Genomic DNA, 11187 nt, shown 5'->3' with positions numbered 1-11187 from the left:
GGAATACTGTTGATTAAGGTGAGCATTCTCGGACATTAATGTTCACCAGATTGATTTTAGAGAATAATAATGAGATAGATGCATATAAACACTAAACGAGATAGGAACAATCGACATTATGGTTTAGAGAGATGAAAGGATATCTTTGAAAATTACTAAAAAAATTAAAAAAGATATGAATAATTCTTAATTTAATCATAAATATTATCCTGAAAAGAACGAAAAGAAACAAAAATTCATATAGTTGACTCGCATAGTCAGAAAAATTAAGCAGTTTGTATATAGTCAAGTTGGAGATACAGCTACGCTTGCGTTGTTTTGTGATCGAACTAAGCGACCCGGTGACCTCATTAGTTCAACTTGCCAAAAGATTCCAGTAAGAAGACCTTTAAGATAGGAACGAGAGATGCTGAGATGAGATACGTTACGTATCTCACCCCAAAAAAAAAAAAAGTCAACGGTCAATTATTGCTGCCTCGTTTTGTCTCAGACGTTGACTATGACGAAGGATATGGATCAAGTTTCTGTATCTCCAACGATGTCAACGTACTCTTTTAGACATCAGCAAAAAGGACTCGACCCCAAAGATCAAAGCGCACACACCAAGTTCTTCATTCCAGTCAAAGCCGTTGTTGTTTCATTGGGGAATACTGGAGGAGCATTGTTTGGTTGAATCTGATCAAAGAAAGAAAGAAGACCAGCAAAGCTCAGCAACCCGTTATTGAATCAGATTCATCTCGTGAAAACCATCGTAACCTCCACTGCTTCATCCTCAACAATGAGACTGCTTGAAAAAATTTTCTTGATCCTATTAGCTGCGGTGGCGGCAGCATCTGCAGGTGCAGTTCTAATCCTCCCTAAACTTCTCATGGTTACTAACCAAATGCTTGGACGGTAAGCTGCCATTTTCATTCCACAAACAGCTTTGCTGCAGAATGGAAACTTTGAATTCCCTCCATCAAATATCAAGCCAAACTCCAGCACTCCCCTCCTGCCTCTATCCAAGAACAACACTATCCCCGGCTGGTCCTTCGACGGCACCGTGTACTATGTGACTGCAGGCCCCAGCATATCGCTGCCTGATAATGGACATGCTATTCAGCTGGGTCTTAATGGAGTCATACGCCAAACAATCAGACTTACCTCAATTTATGCGCAGTACATCCTTACGTTTTCGATAACTTCAGTCAACGGAAGCTGCAAAGCTCCTGCTGCTGTGCTCAATGTGTCTTTTGTTGACAGCTGGTTTTATAAATCCTCAGTGTTCTTAGTTGAAGGAAAATATGGGAGAAAATCCTGGGAGAGTCATGCTTGCAGTCTAGGGCGTATGGCAGGTGAGGGAGACCCAGTTGTTCTGGAGCTTCGGAGCCAATCTGTAGAGGCTGATCACAATGTCACTTGTGGACCTGTGGTGGATACAGCCATCCTTAAAAGGTTCAATCCCATGGGTGGATATGGTATGTGATTTCTACCAACCTGTAACATTCTTTCAGAAACCAAGAGAGCTAATCATGTCAAGTTATTATGGTGCAATTAAGTAGATATATCTGTAGAGAATAGAAGTCTCTTTAAGACAATTTTAAATGCTGGAAGGAAAGTACAAATACTTGTGAAACTCAAAAGGGTCTAATAGTAAAGCATCCTTATAAATACATGATTCTTCTGGTTGGATATGAAAGGACACATAGCTTGGCATAAAAAAAAGAGACCAATTTTAACACACATAAAAGGAGACATTTCAAATATATATATATATATATATATTTGAGCAAACGTAAATGACACTAAAAGCTCACAAAGAAACTACACTAGTTTTCTAGCTACCTCCACTGTTATTCGGCACGATAAATTTGTTCTCAATGTCCCATATCTACCATTTCTTCCTATCTCCATTGAGTGCAGAGGCATCTGCTATATCTAAGCACTGTTTTTATCCTGGAGGTATTGAATTGGTGCAACACATCAAAATTGGCAAGCTAAATGAACTCATGAGCTCAGATCAAACTCATGAATAGCCTTGCTACCTGATCTTGAACCAAGTTTGACCCATTTCTAAGAAAAATATTAAGATACCCTAATTCTATGATGTAAAAGGCTATTTATTTTGGTAATCTATTTTTTGTGGCAGAAACTGTATCACTTCAAATTTTCCTTACTCGGTTCTTGTGATGGAAATTGCAGCCGATGAGTTTGTAAATGGGGGCTTTGAGGACGGACCAATTTTCATAAAGAACTCATCTGAAGGAATTTTACTAGAACCAACTGAAGATCTTACGAATACCCCTCTATTTGAATGGGCTGTATTTGGGGCAGTAAAGTATGTCGACTCGAAGCATTACCTGGTCCCAGAAGGTAATGCTGCGGTGGAAATCGTCTCCACTATTGGAGCGATCCGAACCATTCTTTTGCTAAAAGAAGGATCTTCATACCGTTTGGAGTTTGTCATGGGAGTTCCTATTGATTCATGCACTGGAGAACTTATTTTGGGAGTCCAAGCAGGTCCAACAAGCCAAAACTTCACTTTACCAAGCAATGGCACAGGATACAGTAAGAAGTTCTCACTGGGTTTCAGGGCAGAAACCAATCTTACTTCTATCGGTTTTATGAACATACAGGGAGGTGAAACTAGTGATCACATGATATGTGGTCCCCTGGTCGACAATGTGTCTATTAGTGCTTCACTTCGACTGCAAGTAGGACTACAACAACTGTTGCTTCTTCCTTCACTACTTCTGGCAGCAGTTCTCCAGATTAATAAGGAGTTTCCGAGAAATTTTCCATTTAGTGATTTGGTAATATAGGACAGATGGATTCGTTGTTCTTAAATAATATGATAAGCTCAAGACAGATCTGCATTCCAATGCTATTTGAAACTATTTGTTGGGTGTTATGTCCATTGTGTCCATTTTCCTTGGGCTTTTACTTGCAGCTCTTGTATGACTGTCAAGAACAACTAAACTTTTTCATGAACTTAGGATTAGTAATCCAAGTCTATGGATTATAAATACGGAATACACCTAAGCTACATGCACAAGTAAAGAATGGGATGAGTTATGGTATGGGCCATGGTTTGCATTACCAGTCCATACCAATGTACCAACCAACTGTCAGTACGGTACGTACTGAGCTATATCGAGCGTACCAACACATGATACACTAGAGTGTACTGATGTACCGCTTGTACCAATCTTCTGTTAGATCGGTATGTATCACTCGTACCGAGTGGTATGCTTCAGTATGCTAAACCTTGATATGGACCATGGAGAATAGATGAAAACAATAAGATTTCTCACATATATAACCCTAGAGTTCCTAGTACTCATGGACTGCAAAAGAGAACCCTAAACATAAAATAGAACAAATTGCAAAATTCAAGATATGATGAATTCCCAAAAATGGAAACTAATCTTACAATTTGATTGTTTTTCAAATTGACAGTGGGTTATCCTGGTGCAAGTTGACAAGTTGAAGTCAGGGCACAACTGACATGGATTTTGGAAATTGCCCTATCTGATAGCTCCATTAGAATCCGCATGTTGTACCATCTCTATTGCAGACCTATAGTTGGATCAACTAAAAGCTTTAACTTCTTCCCTTGGGCATAAATATTCAGAATTCAGGTCCTTTATTTCTTTGATCTTTGGCTGTTATCGCAAACCTTATTATTGTGCAATCATAGCAAATGATGAATAAAAGATCATCTGCCTTCTAGTTTTGTTATTTTAGGTCCCCTTTTTACAGCACCAAAAGGGTTCTACGCAACGATCTCTCTTTGATCCTGAAGGTCACAGACCACACAAGCAACAACCATGTCAATTTCTTGAATCTTAACCAACTACACTGAGACATTGAAAAACTAGCATTATTTTCAGAAAATAATCATCCACAAGCATAATTGAAATCGACACCTTCTTAATAGATGATGATACCTCGCAAAAACCCCGGAAATCCTCTCTGGATTTCTCCCTTGGAAGTGCAAAGGAAATCATTGATAAGGAATGCGATATGGTTCAGATGATCTCACCCACAGAATCTCATCTGCTGCCTGGAGCAAAACGTATCAGAACTGGAGGTAGCTGCCATCCAAAAATGCCACAAATTTCCCTTGGAAGAGACCAAATTCTACTGCATAAGAACTCCCATGAGTACCACCTCTCGATCATGCGATCCGTATCACGAACAAGGACATCGGGCTTCAGACCATGTGGGAATCGCTCCCCCCTTCAGGGAACCTAATTGAGATCGATGTTCTTTGTAGTGCACCAGTGATCGACTTGTCGTGGGCTGCTCATGACCCTAAATTGGGCTTAATTTCCTCCCCAATTGGGCCGGGCACTGAAAAAAAGCTGCACTGAGGCAGGATTTGCTGCAAAACAACTTACAACGATGAACTGCACTGCGGCTAAAATGCGCCCACGTACACCGCAATCCAACGTTCTCTCTCTTTCCTCGGTATAACGTTGACACGGTCGGAGTGCAGTCTGCTGCCTCATCCCATGTCATTGCCATGTGTCGCAACTGCCGTCGCTCTCCTAATCGCCCTCCGAACGTGGCAAGCAGCGAGGCAATGCATGACCATGCAAAGCATGCAGGGAAAGGGAACATGTCGTCTCTTCCCTGCTCCCATCAATCATCGGAACACCAGCCGAGAAGGAACCCAAAGCAACGATGTCCGGCCTCTCGCTTGCCGTCGGACAGCGCTCCGATCACGATGTGGCGCTTGCGCCGCTGGTCACCACCAGCAAGCGCCAGGATCCCACGGTCATGGGCGGGGTGATGGGCTCCCTGAGGGTGATCGAGCTCCAGCTGGTGGCCTTCATCATGGTTTTCTCCGCCAGCGGCCTCGTCCCCCTGCTCGACCTCGTCTTCCCCGCTTTCTCCACCTTCTACGTCATCGCCCTCTCGCGCTTCGCCTTCCCCTCCATCGGCTCTGGGGCAAGCGGCGGCGGGGGGCGGGAGCTGTTCCGGGGCAGCCGAGCGTTCCGGGCCTACGTGGTGGTGGGGACGACGGTGGGGCTGTTCCTGCCGCTGGCGTTCGTGCTCGGGGGTTTCGCCCGCGGGGACGACCATTCGGTGAGGTCGGCCACGCCGCACCTCTTCCTTCTCTCCTGCCAGATCTTGACGGAGAACATAATCAACGGTATGGCCATCTTCTCCCCGCCCGTTCGAGCAGTGGTTACGCTGCTGTACACGGTGAGGAGGGTTTTTGTGCTCGTCGACTGGGTTTACGACGTCTGGTTCAACAAGCGGCTTCAGGCCACCGCGTCGGTCAACGTAAGACATCTGTTATCCTTTCTACTGCGATCTCACCTAAAGGTAGCGAAGCTAATAGAATATGTTCGACTGTTTATCTTGTCTTCAGGACGTGGCTTGGATGTGGTTCGGCAGGTCGCTGGCGATAGCTAATATGTTGTACTTCTCCATCAACCTCTTCGTCTTCTTGGTCCCAAAGTTCCTTCCTAGTGCATTCGAGAATTACTTCAAGGAGAGGGATGAAATCTCCGCGAAAATGGCGGAGGACAAGCGAGCCAGAGTAGCGGCGGAGCAGCCAACCGAACCCAAAGGCCCAGAGAGCAAGAAAGCCGACTGATAACTTAGGACCAAGTCTTGGCTTGGCTTGTGTGGTGCTTAGTTTTGTTTCTGTAATGGAGGACTGTTTGCTTTCTCTCTGTCCCGTCATTATGTATTAGATTGCAGACCCATCTGGTTTCAGTTCTCTGTATCGGCATAATAATCTGCTCTCTTTGATCGACTTCCTCGTGGCTTCTCTCGACTACCGGTGTTCAGATGTTTCAAGTAGAAGCTAACCATACGAATTATGATCGTGCGATGCGGATTTTGGAGCAATTGCTCGCTCGAATCCGAAATCCGCCTTAATCTACGATAAGAATGTCGAGTGCATCTGCCTTGCGTGGATCGCGACAAAGTTTCCTATCAAATCACGTGCTTTGCACGAGCGTAGTTGATTAACTGTCCGGGTTGCCGACGAGAATCGGTTCGGCGAGTGAGTTGAGTCACTAACTCGGTCCCGCTTTTATTAATTGATGCCGAACTCGATCCTTATCTCGGAGGGCCCTTTCTTTCGTTTCGGTTCCATCGGAAGAGCCTCTCGTCGAAGCTGTCTCTGATGGCGGCCATGGCTGTGGACGCGAAGCCCTCACCGGCCGCCCCTCCAGCGAGCATCGCCGCCTCCGCGAGTCCCTCATCCTCCCTCCCTGGCGACGAGGATGACGACCTCTATGGGCGCCTCAAGTCCCTGCAGCGGCAGCTGGAGTTCATCGAGATCCAGGAGGAGTACGTGAAGGACGAGCTCAAGAACCTGAAGCGCGAGCACCTCCGCGCCCAGGAGGAGGTGAAGCGGATCCAGTCGGTGCCGCTCGTCATCGGACAGTTCATGGAGATGGTCGACCAGAACAACGCCATCGTCGGCTCCACCACCGGCTCCAACTACTATGTCCGGATCCTCAGCACCATCAACCGCGAGCTCCTCAAGCCCTCGGCCTCTGTCGCCCTCCACCGCCACTCCAACGCCCTCGTCGACGTCCTCCCACCCGAGGCCGACAGTAGCATCTCCCTCCTCAGCCAGTCTGAGAAGCCCGACGTCACCTACAACGTCTGTTATCAAGAAACCCTAGACTCGTCCCTTCACCCCTAACTTCTGCACCACGAAGATTCCTTTTTTCTTGAAATCGGAACGCCGTCTCGCTTCTTCTTTGCTGGATTGGAGACACTGTAGGGTTTCTTGGAACTTCTCATTTTCGTGGGCAAGAATCAGGTCACAAGTTGCTCGACGATTCTTGACTATGGTTTGATAAAAGATTAGATAAACCTTTGGTTTTGAGCGTGATATTCTTCTCGTCGGGTGTATTAGGTCAGGAGTTGAGGTAACGTTAGCTTTGGTTCTGAGAATGAGCTTTTGTCGTCTTGATCGAAGTAGGGTCCTTTTTCAGCACTTTTTGATTAGGGTTTGGAGAAGATATTATTTCCCCTTTCAGCTTGAATGTTCATCTTTGCTAGTTGCTTCTTAATAGGACTTGAGGGAATATTAGGGTTTAATTATTTACTTTGGTTCTGATGATGCGCTTTCGTGATCGCTGAATAGAATCAGGCCTTATGTTCAGCAGTTTTTGAATAGGTTCTGAAAATATTTTTTCCCTATTTTAGCCTGAATTTATAGTATGGGAGTTTATTTAGGTCACAAGATGTTTACTCTCTTGAAGGTTTGATTTGTTTGATGGGAAATCATTGTGATATATGCACATGCATACATGTAAACTATAAATGTTATTCCATTGTTTTGTTCAATTAGCATTGCCTGTCTACTTCCAGAATATATTATTTTCTGCTTCGTGATTTTCTCTTTTCTTATCCAGGATATTGGAGGCTATGATACTCAGAAGCAGGAAATTCGGGAAGCTGTTGAGTTACCTTTGACACATCATGAGTTATACAAGCAGATCGGTATAGATCCTCCAAGAGGTGTGCTTTTGTATGGCCCTCCAGGGACGGGTAAAACCATGCTTGCCAAGGCTGTAGCCCATCATACAACTGCTGCTTTTATTAGAGTTGTTGGGTCTGAGTTTGTTCAGAAGTATTTGGGTGAGGTATGTTTTAGTTCTGTACATCGTGCAATTCCAAAAGAAACCTCGACAATGATTTTGACTTTTCTTGTTCTATGATTTTTTATGCTGGAGTTTGCTTATGCCTGTTTTCATGAGATAGATATCTCTTTACTTGTTTAGGGTCCAAGAATGGTTAGGGATGTCTTCCGCCTCGCAAAAGAAAATGCTCCAGCAATTATATTCATTGATGAGGTTGATGCTATTGCTACAGCACGTTTTGATGCACAAACTGGAGCTGACAGGGAAGTTCAGCGAATACTTATGGAACTATTGAATCAGGTAATTTTTCAGGTGCAAGATGTAAATTTTTATCAATTCTCTGGGCTAGAAGTTAGTTGTTTGAACTTTGAAGAAAGTTGATTGATATCACCGTAAGGGATTTTTTTTTAAGTCAAGCAGAATGATATTACTGGAATTAACTAGTAACAGCAGTTGAAAGTTTTAGCCATTTGAAGAAGAAAGATGATTGATATCATTGTTAGGGTTTTTTTTTTAAGTCAAGAAAAATTATAACACTACAAGTTGAATTTTAATGCTGTGAACAGAGTATTCTTCTCTCTATTTCATCTCACTAATCCTCCTCTAACCATTGATACTATCACTCTTTTTTTTTTTGGGTACTCCCTATGGTACTACCATATTGCTAAACAAAATAAACATTATTGAAATCTCAAATCATGTTTCATTTCTGATAAATCATCAAACTCTAAGTTTGACCTTATATCGTTGGCAGGTTAGTCTTTAATTGCTAAAGATTTTGGGTGGTGTTTCTATTGTGCTAGAAAAGCATACATTTGGAACAATTCAAGTTACCTGTCATGCTTATTTCTTGATCATGCGTTAGTCCTTCATGTTTAACTTATTTTCTTTGCCCAATTACATTTTTGTGCCTTCAGCGGTTTGATGTTTAAAATTCTACTGCAGATGGATGGATTCGATCAAACAGTCAATGTGAAGGTCATAATGGCAACCAATCGAGCTGATACTCTAGATCCTGCACTTCTCCGTCCAGGAAGACTTGATCGGAAAATTGAATTTCCATTGCCTGATAGGCGACAAAAGAGATTAGTTTTTCAAGTAAATTTTTTCTTGCCCTAATTTTGATCCAATTATAAAGTATACTGGGCATCAATATGCTTTAAATGACATTTTACAATTATGTTTATTGATCGAGATAGTTTTTCCTTGCTTGTTTTCCTAATGATTAAAGCTTAATACAGATTTGTTCTGGATTCTTTAAAAATTAAAGCAGCATGATATGAAAAACATTATTGGAAGTGAAACTCCTTAGAAATTTGTTATTTCTTTTTAATCATTATTGGAAGTGATTTTCTTTGTGTCAATCTACACTCTTCTAGAGGTAAGTCATGTCTGAAAAATTCTGGTCCCAAGTTAGTTAATCATTAGAGAAATTTTGGTAAGGCCTGCCAGAAGTAAGCAAGTAAGCTGATCAAAGCCTGACGATCACATATCTTCTTATTCTTCATAATTCATGACTAGTCTAGATATAAACTATACATTATTTCTTAAACTGCTTATTGATCATGCAAATTTTGCATTGAAGGCTGTAGCTAGCACATTTGCCAGGTTTAAGTGTCATTCTTTATAGTTGAACTTGATTTGAAAGGATTTCCTGATTATAAGGAGCCTTTAATGCTTTTGGATTGTTTTCATTCAGGTCTGCACTGCTAAAATGAATCTTAGTGATGAGGTCGACTTGGAAGATTATGTTTCTCGACCTGATAAAATTAGTGCTGCTGAGGTTAGCAATATATATTTTTTATCATTAATTTGCATTTGGGAATTAAAGATGTTCTGTTCATTGCTGTATTATGCTAATTAAATATGTTCTTGCTCATTTTTTCGCTTTCAGAATAGGCTTTTTGCATACAATTTGCATAAAAGATGTTCTCCCGGCAAACACATTAAATTAATATTACTATTTACATTTAAAACATTAACAAAGGTTGTGGTTTTGAAACATCTAGTATATTTTTACATTTAAAACATTAAAACATTGGTTATCCACTTAGTAAAGGTTGAGGGTTCAAAATCTTATCCAACATTTAGATGCTTAAAACACTGGTCTGGTAGTGGTATAAGTGGGTCTGCTATAACGGACCCAGATATCAAAGGTTAAGAGTCAAAACCTCATCCAGCAATAAGTTTTTTGAACGTGCTAGGTAGCTTGACCGGTAAAAACGATTGTAAGGTCTTGGGATCAAAGTCCGCTTTCACTACTTATCCTTTTGAGAAAAACAAAAAAATCATAGAGAAATTTGTTTTCTTCGGTAAGATTTGTCACTATTGCTTGAGCATTGTTGTGTGTAACATTATTTTGCTCTATTCTGTGTAGTTTAAGACTGACTTTATCTGCTTCATCTCTCTTTCTCTCTTCTCTCTTATAATCAAAGGAAACCAGACATGCAAACTTGGGGGGAAAAAGTTTAAGTATCATGAGATTAATTCAGATAATTTGTTATTTACTAGGTAGCGTGCTTCCTTGGTACAGAATCATGGAATATATATCCTTGGACGCTTTGGTAAAAGGAGAAATGTGAAGAATTTATTCTTTGGTTTTCTGTCAAAACCCATTCAGTCTTGAATGATTGATGAGATCATTTAACTTGGTCTCAAGGTCTGTCTTGCATATTTTGAGTCAGATTAAATCTTATTGTAGGATACCAGCCCTAAACCTTGGGTGCTGGTTCCCCCAAGACTTGCTCCCATAAACACCCTGCCATCATTCCAAACAAGAAAAGAAAGGTTGTGTTTAGCAGGTCAATTAGAAAAGCTTTCAGGTGCCTGTAACCATAATGTAAATGGAACTGGCTTGAATACCCAAGTTTCCAGAATTCTAATAGTTAACTGTTTCATAATAATAGCGTTCAGTGTTCATGCAGTTTTCAAGTAGAGTTAAATGTTTGAGGAAGTGTTTGATACAGTTTGTTTATTGGGACTCGGTGCTTTTTTTTTATATATATTTTCTCAGTATTTTCACTTCTTGATTTAGAAAGATTCCACTTGTCTTGCCTGACAGCAACAAGCATCTGTTTTGCAGATTGCTGCTATCTGCCAAGAAGCAGGGATGCATGCTGTCCGGAAGAACCGCTATGTCATTCTTCCCAAGGATTTTGAGAAGGGCTACCGGACTAATGTAAAGAAGCCAGAGACGGATTTTGATTTCTACAAATGAGGTCCTGCTGCTGATACTGTTTTGACGGAGTCTGCTGATGTGTGTTGAAGTTACTAAGTAGATCACTGCTGCTGTATATTTTCTGTCGGATTGTCTCCTAAGAAACACTACTGCTGTATATTGATCTTTCGTAGTATGTCTATACTGCTGCAGTACTTGAAATTAATCTTTCGTATTTTGTCCTTTTTAGCTGTGTAATTCTGTGGTCCGGGAGCCGTTTGTTCGAAAGCATCTACTTCCAGTTCCTATTTAGGGTGGAGTAGTGATGGTGGACGGGTCCCTTTAACCTTAAAGAATGAATATATATATATATATATATGATGTATCCATGAATTGTAGGATTGAAATGATTAGTTTCGCGCATTGATG

General features: G+C 41.6%; 3 protein-coding genes and 1 long non-coding RNA gene across 6 annotated transcripts; 3 read left to right on the top strand and 1 right to left on the bottom strand.

The window, feature by feature from the left end:
• Positions 1–257: 257 nt before the first annotated feature.
• Positions 258–4257, bottom strand: LOC135614733 (uncharacterized). Of its 2 annotated transcripts, none has more exons than XR_010487689.1 (3): positions 3930–4257; positions 1144–1486; positions 258–1079 (listed from the first exon to the last, which is right to left on the bottom strand). It is a non-coding gene; the product is annotated as an uncharacterized LOC135614733 (long non-coding RNA). The 2 variants fall into 2 exon arrangements; XR_010487691.1 differs by having other exon boundaries at positions 1144–1476.
• Positions 512–11001, top strand: LOC135583242 (26S proteasome regulatory subunit 6B homolog). 2 transcript variants are annotated; one of them, XM_065112409.1, is made up of 7 exons: positions 512–597; positions 6223–6613; positions 7374–7604; positions 7743–7901; positions 8547–8699; positions 9301–9384; positions 10684–11001. In XM_065112409.1, the coding sequence occupies exons 1-7, from the start codon at positions 512–514 to the stop codon at positions 10816–10818; spliced, it is 1239 nt and encodes a 412-aa protein (XP_064968481.1). In that variant the 3' UTR covers positions 10819–11001. The 2 variants fall into 2 exon arrangements, with proteins under 2 accessions (XP_064968481.1, XP_064968480.1); XM_065112408.1 differs by lacking the exon at positions 512–597 and having other exon boundaries at positions 6053–6613.
• LOC135614732 (BIIDXI-like protein At5g11420) lies at positions 707–2836 on the top strand. The gene is made up of 3 exons (XM_065112410.1): positions 707–839; positions 924–1457; positions 2182–2836. Exons 1-3 carry the CDS (start codon positions 779–781, stop codon positions 2799–2801), a joined length of 1215 nt encoding a protein of 404 aa, XP_064968482.1. The 5' UTR covers positions 707–778; the 3' UTR covers positions 2802–2836.
• On the top strand, positions 4600–5733 carry LOC135613784 (uncharacterized). The gene is made up of 2 exons (XM_065110823.1): positions 4600–5274; positions 5363–5733. The coding sequence occupies exons 1-2, from the start codon at positions 4669–4671 to the stop codon at positions 5588–5590; spliced, it is 834 nt and encodes a 277-aa protein (XP_064966895.1). The 5' UTR covers positions 4600–4668; the 3' UTR covers positions 5591–5733.
• Positions 11002–11187: the final 186 nt, after the last annotated feature.

Source organism: Musa acuminata, chromosome BXJ2-6, assembly GCF_036884655.1.
Source record: "Musa acuminata AAA Group cultivar baxijiao chromosome BXJ2-6, Cavendish_Baxijiao_AAA, whole genome shotgun sequence".
In the NCBI taxonomy this organism is placed as follows: domain Eukaryota; kingdom Viridiplantae; phylum Streptophyta; class Magnoliopsida; order Zingiberales; family Musaceae; genus Musa; species Musa acuminata.
This window is presented reverse-complemented; position numbering and strand designations above follow the sequence as displayed.